Here is a 13,553-nt window from a genome sequence, read left to right as displayed (position 1 = left end):
ATGAGATCATGATTTGAGCTAAAGTCGGATGCTCAACTGACTGAGCCACCCAGGCATGCTTGCATGTGTGAGCAGGGGAGGGGCTGAGAGAGAAGGAGGGAGAGAATCCCAAGCAGGCTCCACGCTCAGTGTGAAGCCCCACATGGGGCTCGATCTCACAACCCTGAAATCATCACAACTTGAGCCGAAATCAAGAGTCGGACACTTAACCAACTGAGCCACCCAGGGACCCTTTGTGGGAAAGTTTTTTTTTTAAGTTTATTTATTTATTTTTTTGAAAATAAACCACATAAGTGGGGGAGGGGCAGAGAGAAGGAGAGACAGAATCCCAAGCACACTCTGTGACATCAGCGCAGAGCCCAATACAAGGTTGCATCTCAGGAGCTGTGAGATCATGACCTGAGCCAAGATCAAGAGTAACTGACCGAGCCACCCAGGCACCCTGGAAAGTTTTTAACTACAAATTTAATTTCTTTGATTGATATAGGCTCACTCAAGGTATTTATTTCTTCTTGAGTAAATTTTGATAGTTTGTGGTTTTTAAGAATTTTGTCTATTTCATTTAGATTGTTGACTTCATGTGATTGTTGATTTTGGACATAAAGTTGTTTGGAATATTCTCTTATTATTCTTTTAATGGCTATAAAATCAGCACTGATGTATTAATGCTCCCTTTTTATTGCTGGTATTAATAATTCATGCCTTTTTTCTCTTGAACAGTCTGGCTAGAGATTTATCGATTGATCACTTAAACCATTGGCATCTTTCATTGATTTTTTTCCTGATTTTTCTATAATCAATTTCATTTATTTCTGTCCTTATCTTTATTATTTCTTGTTTTGTGCTTGCTTTAGGTTTAATTTGATATTTGTTTTCATGTTTCTTAAGGTGAATACTTTGATCATTTATTTTAGGCCTTTTTTTTTCCGATATGAGTATTCAGTGCTACGATTTTCTCTGTATCCACAAATTCTGATATGTTGCATATTCACTTCCTTAACTTCAAAATATTTTCTAATTTCCTTGTGACTACCTCTTTAACCCATGATTTATTTGGAAGTGGTTTTTTAAAAAGTGTTCAGATAATTAGGGATTTTCCAGATGTCTTGGTTCCATTTATATTTAATTTAGTAAAGCTTCTTGAATTTGCAATTATTTAATAATTTACAAGTTTGAACATGTTTTACTTATGAAAATAGTTTAATAATATTGGGTAAATTTTATTGCAAGCTCACTCTGCGCCAGTGACTACTATAAGTATGTTGTGTATATGAGCTCATCCACGTTCCCAAGGATGCTCTGAAGAGGCACTTTGTTCTCCTTCTGTCCTCACGAAGATTTTGCAGCACATGGTGAGAAATTAGAGAACTCGAAATTCAAATCTGGACAGAGTGTTTTCCGAGCTTCACTCTGTATCATCTCCTATTAATGCCCCTTCCTGTAATCAGGTTCTTTGCCCATTAAAAAACATTGCATGCATTCACTATTTTCTTTTGAATTTGTAAAAGCCGTTTATAACTTGAAACTATTACTTTTTGGAGATTTTTAATAAACATTTGGCTGTTTATTTAATAATAAAAATAAGAAAGGTTATTCAATCCTAAAAAAATAAACAAAGAAAATATTACTCTTTGTCTCTCATATGTGTTAAAAGTATTTTTCCTGAGTTTTAAGTGTGCCTTTAATTTTCTTTAATGTTTATTTACTTTTGAGAGAGAGAGAGACACAGAGCAGAAGTGGGGGAGGGGCAGAGAGAGAGGGAGACACAGAATCCGAAGCAGGCTCCAGGCTCTGAGCTGTCAGCACAAAGCCTGAAGTGGGCTTGAACTCATGAACTGTGAGATCATGAGCTGAGCCGAAGTCGGATGCTTAACTGACTAAGCCACCCAGGTGTCCCAAATGTGCCTTTAATTTTTTTTAAATAACTAATGATCATTTATTATTAGTGAGGCTTATACATTTTTTTCTTGTGATATATTCCAATACTTTTAGGCTTAGGAAATCTTTCGCATTGTGAAAATCAGATCAAAGTTCACCTGTATTTTCCTCTAGTTTGTTCCTTTTTCCTTTTGTTTTTGACTTCTTTTATTATATGTACAATGCTTATATGTATTTAAAAAATTAACTTGGAATTAATTTTTTTCTTATGGTAGGATCTACATTAGCTTGCCTAAATAACTACACCCTCATCCCAGGGCCATTTAGAATTGAAACTCTTTTCCCCCCTAACAGCAGGTTTTCAGCCCTTTCTTAGATATGGCAAAAATGACCTGGTAATGAATTCATTGGCTGCACCATGATAAAGAATGGCCAGAGTCATAATAAAGAAAAGATTATAAAAAACAAGGTAAGAGTTAAAGTGGATTTCAACTTACATAAAGGTAACTAACCCAGTAAATAGGTGGAAATAAATGGATTTACTATTTGGTTTGAACAACAAAATAGTAAGAAAAAGACATTAACTAAGGATGTGTTTAAGATACTTTCAGATATAAATGAAGGCATTAAATTTGTAAAAAAGAACAATAAATTATGAGAATAAAATTGGCAGAAATAGAACAGCATATTACTGTGGAAAAGAACAAACTAGGAACATTGCAACCATGCTGATATCGTGTTTCACATCAGCAACAGTGGATGCCAGAAAGCAATGGAGTAACATCTTTAAAGTGCTAGAAGGAAAATACCTGTCAACCTATAACTACAATTCTAAAGTGAGAAGAAAATAAAGACATTTTCTACTGATTCAAAAGGGCACATGAACCCCAATGTTTATAGCAGCACTATCAACAATAGCCAAATTATGGAAACAGCTCAAATGTCCATTGACTGATGAATGGATAAAGAAATGGTATATATATATATATATATATATATATATATATATATATATACACACACACACACAGTGGAATATACAGTGGAATATTACTCTGCCATCAAAAAGAATGAAATCTTGCCATTTGCAATGACATGGATGAAGCTAGAATGCATTATGCTAAGTAAAATAAGTCAGTCAGAGAAAGACAAATACTATATGATTTTACTCATGTGTAGAATTTAAGAAACAAAACGGATGAACATAGGAGAAGGGAAGGAAAAATAAAACAAGATTAAAAAAGAGAGAGAGGCAAACCATAGGAAATTCGTAACCATAGATAGCAAACTGAGGGTTGCTGGAGGGGAGATGGGTGGGGAAATGGGCTAGATGGATGATGGGCATTAAGGAGGGTACTTGTGATGAGCACTGGGTGTTGTATGTAAGTGATGAATCACTAGATTCTACTCCTGAAACCAACAATATGCTAACTTGAATTTAAATAAAATCTTGTTGGGGGTGGGGCGCCTGGGTGGCTTAGTCGGTTAAGCGTCCAACTTCTGCTCAGGTCATGATCTTGTGGTTTATGATTTCAAGTGCCACATTGGGCTCCACACAGATAGTGCAGAGCCTGCTTGGAATTCTCTCTCTCTCCCTCTGTCTCTGCCCCTCCCCTGCCTGTGCTCTCTCTTTCAAAATAAACAAACTTTAAAAAAAATTTTTTTAAATAAATACAATATTGGATGATAAAAACATAAAGGTATTTTTAAACATAAAAAGACAAAAAAAATTAGTGTCTATTGGATCTCAATAAAAGAACTATAAAAGATATACTTAAGCCAAGAGGAAACAAACCTTGGGGGATATAAAAAATGAGAATTAGCACAAAAATTTGATTAATTTAATTATCTATTGATGGGAAACAAGTATTTTTGTGCTATTTTTTAAAGGTGAAAGTAAGGGGCGCCTGGGTGGCTCTGTCGGTTAAGCATCTGACTTCGGCTCAGGTCATGATTTCGCAGTTGGTCGCAGTTGGTGAGTTCAAACCCTGCATCTGGCTCTGTGCTGACAGCTGGGAGCCTGGAGCCTGCTTCAGACTCCATGTCTCCCTCTCTCTGCCCCTCCTCCACTCACACTCTGTCTCTCTTTCAAAAATAAACATTAAAAAAAATAAAAATAAATTAATAAAGGTGAAGGTAAAATGCTGCACAAATATACCAATATGGGGATGGAAAAATGCTCAGTAATTAGTCAAAGGTTACTGAGTTCTTGTCTTTGTTGAGAAGACGAAAATGCAGGATACCTTTTGGATTGTAAGGAATGTGATAAATTAAGTATGCATGCTAGAATATCAAAGTTAGAACTAAATAATAAAAAAGTTGAAAACTTCCAGAAATAAAAGGGGAAAAAAGAATGTGAAGTCTATCAATACAAAGAAGGCAGACAAAGATAGGAAGAAATGCAAGTATGTAATACCTCTGTCTGCCTCAGGTGTGGGAGCTGGCTTGATTTTGGGGGGCTTGGGAACCAGATATGGGAGAAAATTTGCAATTGTACTACAACACTATAATCCTTCTTGCTGCCAGTATCTCAAAAAGATTTAATAAAGCAGCACGTTTTACATGCACGCCAGCTAACCAGCCAGGGTAGGGGAACTCCAGTAAAGTCGGTAACCCCCAAAATGCCCAATGTCTGCTTTTGAAAAACCTCTTATTTTAAGCAGCTAGTTAGGAAGTGATTCCAGCTGTAGAACAGGAACATCATTTACGTTATTTCTCTGCTGACCATAGTGATTCTCAATATTTAACAGTTTTGTCATTTACAGGTACTGTTTGTTTTTGTATTTCCCCGCCTTCTGAATTAATGATTCTACCGTAACACTAGCCAAATTTTTTTTTATCGTGGCATTATAAAAATTACACAAATCCAACTTTATTCTATTTTTTTTGAATTTGAGGAATTTTCAGTGCATTTCAGGATAACTAGAGATATTTAACACAGTTTTTATGGAGTTTTGGGCAATGCTACATGTAAAAATTTGGCTAATCCTGGTAATTGGGCAGAGTGCTATCTGAATCTTGTTTCTCATGAATCTCTGGAAATTAGGACCAACTTCAAAAGGGAGAAGAAATAAGGTCATAGGGACCCCCTCCCCCAGCCAGTGTTCAACTCTTGTCTTATGTCCAGTCTTTGGGCAGAAGAATTCAAAATGCAGGACAGACCCGAAAAGACATTGAAGATTCTTAAGGGAAGACTTTAACATTAGGGGCAGATAGTAGGACTGTGTCCTTGTATGTCTATAAGATGTTGGTGTAGAACAAGCATCCTGTAATATTTTTAAAGGGTGGAAATTGAAATCTTAACTGCAACATAATGCAGATAAGTAAGGAATATTTACTGAGTGACCAAGTGGTAAATTTTTACTACTGACTAATGAACTTTATTGATATCAGGTTATGTGACTGGGTCTCAATCCTGATAAAGGTGTTTGCTGGGGTGTGTCAGATATATGGACATGGCCTTTTCCAAATTAATTGTTCTGGAAAGAGATTTCCACACCTTAAAGCTAATATAAAGTGTGGAAGTTGCACCGGTAGCCTCACTTGCTTGGGCACCTTCTTCCCATCAGGCAAAATGAAAATCCTCGTGAGTATTTGTTTATGCTTCTTTATACTCTTGTGGTGGCTCTTGCAGAGAATGTTCAAATCCAATGTGCCTTTGATTTCAGAAGACTTAGATGAACACTGTGCATGCTTCTAAGCTTCTATGATTGAATTAAATAGTGTCTTTGGCAGTGATAGTGTTGAATATTAAGTCAGATATTTACTTTTCCATCGTCTATTTTCTGAGATGTTTATTTAGAAATGCAAGGAAAGAGTTTGGAAATACCTAGAGAATTTTAATTTGGAGAATTTTAAATAATTATTAGCTTGGGAAGATTGTAGGCATTTTAGGACAGCAACATTTACTATTTAAAAAAGAAGTGGTAATTAAAAAAAAGATAATAGCTGTCATTTTTCTAAGTGCATACTAGGTCCTATGCTACACACTTCACATAAATACTTTGATCTATTCACTCCACAACTCTGTGAGCTGAGTAGTATTACCCCATTCCACAGATGAGGAGACTGAGGCACAGAGGAATGTGATTTTCCCATGCCAGTAAATGTGAGGTTTAGACTTGAAATGTACCCCTCGCAGACCCCACTGGCAGGAACATTCCTGCTATGACCACCTCTCCTCCTGCCAATCCCAGCCCTGGTCTCAGTCTCCCATGGTTCCACACTGCTGTGCTCCATGAACAGAGGACTGTGTTTTGATCCAGAATAGAACTCCTTTCCCCAGTCATGTATCCCCTATTTTCATTTAGTTGTTGAGGGAAAAAGCAAAATGATAAGTTCCTCCCCATCAAGTGTTCAAGATGGTTGACTTAAAAAGTTCCCTCTCCCCAGGTGTCTCTTGATTTTCCAAGAGGAGATCGATCACCGAAACAAAGCTGTAACCGTGGTGTATTAATCATGATGTTGGGTGGGTGGTTATTTGGGGGCAGGGGACACTTTTTGAGCTTTCTCTAATTATATCACTATGGTGGTCAGTCCTCCACCCATCTGTTGAAACCTCTGTAGACCCATTTTATAGTATCCAGAGGAGCATCAAAGGTTACTAGATCTGGCCTGGAGTCAGAGAAGGTATGTGGCTATGCAGGTAGGCAGGTTGGATATCTCCACACAGGTTTTCGTCAGACACTTCACCCCCAGTCATCAGAAGAGAAATGTTATTGGTGATTGTTAGGGGAGTAGAAAAGTCCTACTGATGGTTCTTAAAAATATCTGCTTCCCTGCAGATTCCCTTCATAAACGGTTTGCAATGAAAGTGCCATACACTGTGATGTTCAGAAAAGAGAGCACAAAACTAGGATCAACATGTTGGATAACTCTTAACATAACTACAGCAAAATTTCAGAACTGCCTCAGTGTCAGTCTCAGCCGGTTAACCTAACATTTATTTGTCTGATGGCATCACTAAGAAGAATATAGAACTTTCCTTAATGTCAGCCTCAAAAATTAACCATGCCTCCAAGCACCCTATTGTCATGTTTTCCTTGGGAATCCATTGTATTTCTGTCACCCATGAATCCATTTTAAGTCTATTTTCCCCTCTCCACCCCAAGGAATTAAGTAATTCTTTTTTTGACCAGAAAACACAACTTGACTCCTATAATCCAAATCTAGTGTGGCTCACACCAGGGTATTCCCATAGTAAAATAAATCCTTCCTCACTATTCACCTGCTCCAAGTTGTTCTTGGCATAAGAACATATGCTACCTAGAAGATTATAATGTTGGGAAGCGTTGGGAATTGGGTATTAAAGGTAGAATCTTATGTTTGACAAATAGCATGAACTCTATAAATGTCTGTCAAATGAGTGAATGCGTTTTCACATTTTGGAAATGTACTGTTGACCATTCATGACCACCCACTTGTGTCTCTAGGTGTGAGATACTTTGTGAGATACTTGTATTTGTCCTGTCCAGTGTCTCCTTATGTCTTTGCCCTCAGTGGAATGGATGCAACTGGTCTGTTTTTCAGGTGGTATGCCTGGTGCTGGCCATCTTTGGGACACAATCTCATGGATACGAGGTAAGTTGGTTCATTATGGACTTTATATCTTGGAGATATTGGGAGAAGAAAAGAAGATACAAGATAATCTGAAGGACAGGAGAGAGCCCTGTTTGGGATGGAATCCTAGAAATACCCAATAGTGCAATCAATAAGGTTGGTTATTTCTAACTGGAATGTCTTCAAAAATGCAACCCATTGCTGTAAAATGTGGTCAATTTCATTTCTCCTGTGATGTCATTACTTCTCCCATATATAACATAGTAAACGATGAAGAAGAGCCTCACATTCTTATTTAAGCATGGGCTTTTGGTATAGGATGCCAGGGAAGAGGTTTCAGGCTTCGATCTCCCATTCACAGCAAGTGGATGACTTTATTTTACCTGGTGGGTTGCCTTTCCAATGCATATGATTTATGGAGAAACCATTATGTCTTTGTTGTTAATCTAGGTTTATAACATCATCAGCCCAAACAATAATGGCGGCAATCTTCAGGAGACAGTGACAGTTGACAATGAAAAAAATTTCGCCATCATTAACATCCATGCAGGATCATGCTCCTCTACCACGGTTTTTGACTATAAACATGTAAGCAGCAAGGGAATTTTTGCATTCCCCAATACTGGGTTTCTCAAGGATGATGGGGTAGCCATTTCCTATGCATCTGAATTCCAAGAACTATCCTGGCAATGCTTTCAGAATTTTCTGACTTCTCCTTTTCCCTTTAGATAACCAAGCGATTGATGGAAAAACAAACAAAACCATTTATAAAAAAAAAGTGTGACGGGAAACATACACACTTGTTTGATCTTTTCAGGTGGAAATTGGAAGCATAATGATATTGTCTCACTACAGGCTCAGAAAGTGCCTAGAAGGGTGACCAAGCCCAAAGCAAGCCCTGGCACACTCGGAAATATTCATTGAATGGATAAATGAATGACTTAGGGCTTCTAATACAGACACTTATGCAGAAAAAGAATGATTATAGAATAAACCATCACAGAACACCAGAAATCCAGAATAACTGTACACATTTAACTCTGTAAGTAGGATATGCAATAAATCATACTTCTTCGGGAAGAAGGAAAGCATGTTAACCAACAACTCCAAACTATTTTCAAGTTTCAGTTGCTGGTATTAACAACAAGTCTCAAACGTGCTCAGAAAGGTTATTCGGTCCTTTATCTATTTATTTGTTTGTTTGTTTTCCATTTGGACCACCTGACTAGGGACCTGCAGGAGAGAGCTATGTGCTGTGGTTGTAGTCCCTCTGATCGACCATTTGAACACGCTTTCCTTCTCCTTTTCTTGTAGAAACCTCCTTACTTCCTCCCCCTCATCGGCGTTGGGAGTTCTAGGACACATTTGAAAGTATAGAATCTTTGGAAGATACAGTTTTAAAGGAAGCTGTACTGAAGTTGTTTTTAAAAACAGATTTCAAGGAAATCCCCAAAAGGTCTTTAAAAAAAAAAGAGTGGTAAAGACTTGGTTTAAGCCTTTTCAACTGTCATCAGGCTTTGCCTCAGTCTATTTTTGAATTTTAGGAACTGTCAATTTGTGAGAATTGAAAAATAGGAACTAGAAGAATTTGTTTTTTTAATTACTTACAGCCTCACAGACTGTATAATTATTTGGAACTCCATAGAGAGAATTCCATTCAGGATGAAGCTTAGATGGCTTCTGGTTCCTTCTGGCTCCACGGGCCCCACGCACCATTGCTGTTTTCAACCTACCTTCCTCCAGCTCGTACCTGTCTGGCCAGCTTGGGTCTGAGGTGGAGAAAGGATGGAGAGAAGACAGTGAAGGAGGGGAGAATAGATGAAGCATGTGTGTGTGTGTTAGCAGTAAGTTATGTCAAGGACAGCAGCGCTGTCCAGTAGAAATTTCTACGATGGTGGAAATGTCCTGTATCTACATTTTCCAGTAGAGAAGCTACTGGGTGCTTGTGGTTACTGAGCACGTGAGATATGTGACAGAGGAAATATGTTTTAAATTTTCTTTAACTTGAATTTAAATTTAAATAGCACATGTGGCTAGTAATTAACATATTGGAAAGCACAGTTCTAAAGAATACTGAATTTACTCCAAATTGAGGAAAAGGCAGAACAACATCAACAGAAAGAGACAGAGAGTTGCTTCTTCTTTTTAAAAAAAAAATATTTATTTATTTTTGAGAGAGAGAGAGCACAAGCAGGGGAGGGACGGGGGTGGGAGGGGGTCAGAGGATCTGAAGGGGGCTCTGCGCTGACAACAGGGAGCCCATTGTGGGGCTCGAACTCACAAAGTGTGAGATCATGACCTGAGCTGAAGTCAGACGCACAACGGACTGAGCCACCCAGGCTTCCGGAGAGCTGATGCTTCTTAATTGTTAAACCCAAACTACAGGCCCTCGTTGCAAAGCATGACAAGTGGGGTGCACAATTTTAGAGATAGAAAGGGCAAGGGAAAAAACAAAACTACCGTGTAAAAGAAGTCATGGCTGGAATGGATTGCAGATTGAAAAGCAGTCACTGGCACTCATTGTTCAAGCTCAAGGCTCAAATGCCATCCCCACCAGTTCAGAACCCAGGGAACCAGGAAGGCCAGTAACTGTGCTCTTTCTGTCTCAGGGCTACATCGCATCCAGGGTGCTCTCCCGAAGAGCCTGCTACATCCTGGACATGAAACATAAAGCCATCCCTGCTCTGGACCAACTAAAACGATACATCTATGAGAGGAAGGTAACTCTGTGGTACCCTTGCATATTTCCTGTTCTTGAGCAGGGGAAAACTGGTACCTGTACAGGAACAAAGAGAGTAAGGGGGAAGATCGTGATATATATCTTACCATGGTTATGTACTTTCCACCTGTTAAAGTGTTTTCACATTTATTGTTTTTGGGAGCAGGAGTGCATCTCTTAGCTTGATTTCTTTTTTTTTTTTTTTTTTAAAGGTTATTTATTTATTCTGAGAGAGAGAGCGCAAGGGAAGGGCAGAGAATAAGGGGGAGAGAGAGAATCACAAGCAGGCTCCATGCTGTCAGCACTGAGCCCGATGCTGGACTGGAGCTCACAAACCATGAGATCATGACCTGAGCTGAAATCAAGAGTTGGAAGTTTAATCCACTGAGCCCCCCAGGCACCCCTCTTAGCTTGACTTCTACCATACAGCCCCCGATACAAGAGCCTATAATAAATTCCAGTGTTTTTGTAGAAAGGACTGAACAGCAGGACTCTCAGAAATAGTGATTGGCAGAAAAATGAGTGAAGTTATAATATCCAACAACATGAAGGTGCGAAGAAACAATACAGGATAGTGAGAATAAGCAAACCCTACACAAGGCTAGGAACCTGGTGTTTAATTCTCCCTCTCTAATTTCCCATCTGTGCTACCTTTGCCGTGGGATTTACCCTCTCTGGGTTTTATTGTCGCCAGCAGTAAAATAACATTGGTAATAATGAGGTCCCTCTGCAGACTAAGTGCTCAGAAAGTGATGGTATCTTGAGATTCCCGACCGCCTTCTGCTTAATTAAACGAAAAAGAAAAAGTCAGTTTAGCATAAGGCACACATGTTGATGTCAGCTTACTTTATCCTATCCCCTCCTACCATACTACTGTAGGCTCTGACAAACATGTACTCGGACAAATACATCTGGGTCAAGTACAGCCCACTGCAGTCTCTGATCACTCATGTAGACTGGTTCCTGTTCGGCTCCCCCATCAAGCAGCTCTGCAGTCATGTCCCCCTGTATAAGGGAGACGTGGTGGAGAAGACACGTGAGTACCAATAAATTAATCCTTCATCACGTATTTTCTGAAAGCTCCAATGTGCGAGGCGCTCTGCTAGGTGTTGTGTGAAATGCAAATCAACGTGGAACATGACCCAATTCGGTTTACTTTGGGAATTTCATACCCCTGCCATGTGTGGAAATTGTGCTAAATGTTAGGGAGATGCAGAAACGAATACAACTCTGCCCCTAAGGAACACATAGTCTGGTGGAGAAGTTGATGGGTTAACATAGAGGACGAAATTTAAAAATGTCCTGGGTGCCAAGGAAAAACTATTGTATTCTCTAATATGAGGCATGGTGACCAGAGTCAATAAAACAGTACTGTATACTTGAAAGTTGCTGAGAGTAGATCTTAAGCATTCTTACCACACACACATACAAACAAGTTACTTACGTTAACTCTGTGAGGTGATGGATGTGTTATCTTGATCTTGGTGATCATTCTATAATATGCATGTATATCAAATCATCACCTTGTACACTTTAAATGCATGCAAATACATTTGTCAATTATTCTTCAAAAAAGTTTTAAAAAACATTTAGGAATCTAGGATAGTCTTAGAAAGCGCAAGCAGAGTGCACTGACCAACAGGTAGAAAGCCCTGATTCATCCAGGTAACGTGTATCACTACAGTCATTACTAGCATTTTATGCAAAGTTTCCAAACACAGGAGAGTGGCCAGAGGGAAAGAGAGGCCAGGCCACAGATGGAGAACACGAAAAGGTAAACTCCCCAGAACAGTAGAAGGTAGAGAAAAAAGACAATAATTAGCATTTATGACATTTTTACCCTCCAGGAAAAAAAATTTAAGACATTTTTCTTTTGATAGGGGTCATTAGTACTCATAAGTAAAAGCACACAGGCAGGTCCCCAATGCAGAATGTCACAGCATCAATCAAAGAGAGCCAGAAAGCACTTCTAGGAATTGTCAGTCTTCTTTAAGTTAAGCTATTACTATCCTTTGCAATACAAGGATAGCTAAAAACTTGGGGATCATGAAAATACATGTACAGCCCCACCCCCGGTCAAAACATGAACAAAAAGACATTGGTTTGCTGCGCTCTAATAATATATTTCTTAGTGCTCTTTCTTTAAAAATGTCTCCCTTTTTCAGATGACATCCGTGCTGAAGCCTGCGCAAAGACTGGACTCCTGGGTATCCTTGGAATCTCCATCTGCGCGGGCACTGACGCTTAGGCACCGAGCCCACTGGCGTCATCTTTTCAAAGACACAGCCCCTTGGTTTCCACTCAGCAGCCAAATTAAGCTCTTTCCCAACACCCTAACTAATGTTGAGACTCAGTAGTAAAACATAAATCCTATATTTCCAGATATATGGGTGTTTGCTTTTTTTTGTAAACAGCAACGGGAAGCCAAACAATGTTGATGTCAACCTACAGAAGGAAAGAATTTGCCAGAACTTCAAGTGAAGCACAAAAGGTGCGAAAGCTCCCAGATAATAACGCTGAGTCATTGCAGGCTGGTCTGCTGGGTGCAAGTGTACGTCTTGTCTCTGCCCACCAGACCAGCCACCCATCTGTCCACCAAAATGAAGGGAGTTAAGGGTACACTTATACTGATGAGTACTGAGGAATGTATAGAATTGTTGAATCAATACATTGTACACGTGAAGCTGGTATAACACTGTATGTTAATTGTACTTGAATAAAAAAATAAGAAAACAAAATATTCATTAAAAATAACAAAAAACAACCACTTGCACAGGCCGCAGGAGGCAGCGGCCTCCACCCTGGGAGGGGGGTGGGTTTGCCGTACTGTTATCAAACGGCTTGACCGCTCAGGTGAAGGAAACTATCCTCTATGACAAGGCGCCCAGCTCGGAGGGCCATTCACATGCCTTTCAGAAAATGCCTTTTAGCTCATCAAAACGCTAGACTCAACCTTAATAAATACTATTATAATATATTTGGTCTTAGAGTGAGGGGAGAGGTCGTGGGGAACACCTATCACCCAGTGAAAGATGAACCTTACTGAAAATTTTGACAGGAGTGAGAAACTAACTGGGAATGCCAAGTCACGATATGGAAGGAGAGCAATTCCCAATCTTCCAAATAAATTGTGTCATGTGGGCACCTTCCCAGATCACATGGCTTGTTCTCCTGTGGACTGGCCACCTGGGCGCAGGTTCAGAACACAGAGGAATTACTTGAACGAGAATTCCTGTTGTCGACTGCTCCTATTCCTAACGCTGTGCATCTGCTTCATAGTAACCTTTAATAAATATATGTCAAGCACTTACCCGTGTGGTGCTCAGCACTGGGATAGGTATAAGGGCCAAACTACCATTGTCAAGGCAATTATTTTCTTGTTGGGGAAGTGAGACAT

General features: G+C 39.2%; 1 protein-coding gene across 4 annotated transcripts in view; it reads left to right on the top strand.

Moving 5' to 3' along the window:
- The window catches only part of GKN2 (gastrokine 2), a 307,921-nt gene extending 294,849 nt beyond the window's left edge, over positions 1-13,072 (top strand). The window contains exons 1-6 of one of the 4 annotated variants that reach the window (XM_019440638.2): positions 5,394-5,464; positions 7,408-7,458; positions 7,888-8,025; positions 10,047-10,157; positions 11,036-11,192; positions 12,322-13,068. In XM_019440638.2, the coding sequence (XP_019296183.1) occupies positions 5,453-5,464; positions 7,408-7,458; positions 7,888-8,025; positions 10,047-10,157; positions 11,036-11,192; positions 12,322-12,404 (552 nt within the window). In that variant the 5' untranslated portion in view covers positions 5,394-5,452 and the 3' untranslated portion in view covers positions 12,405-13,068. Of the gene's footprint in view, positions 1-5,393; positions 5,465-7,407; positions 7,459-7,887; positions 8,026-10,046; positions 10,158-11,035; positions 11,193-12,321 lie in introns of those variants that run through there. The other 3 variants (XM_019440599.2, XM_019440628.2, XM_019440609.2) reach the window with 3 other exon arrangements.
- Positions 13,073-13,553: the final 481 nt, after the last annotated feature.

This window comes from Panthera pardus, unplaced genomic scaffold (genome assembly GCF_024362965.1).
Source record: "Panthera pardus isolate Hobbes unplaced genomic scaffold, ASM2436296v1 HiC_scaffold_25, whole genome shotgun sequence".
Lineage (NCBI taxonomy): Eukaryota > Metazoa > Chordata > Mammalia > Carnivora > Felidae > Panthera > Panthera pardus.
The sequence above is the reverse complement of the archived record's forward strand: the minus strand, read 5'-3'. Positions and strand labels throughout refer to the sequence as shown.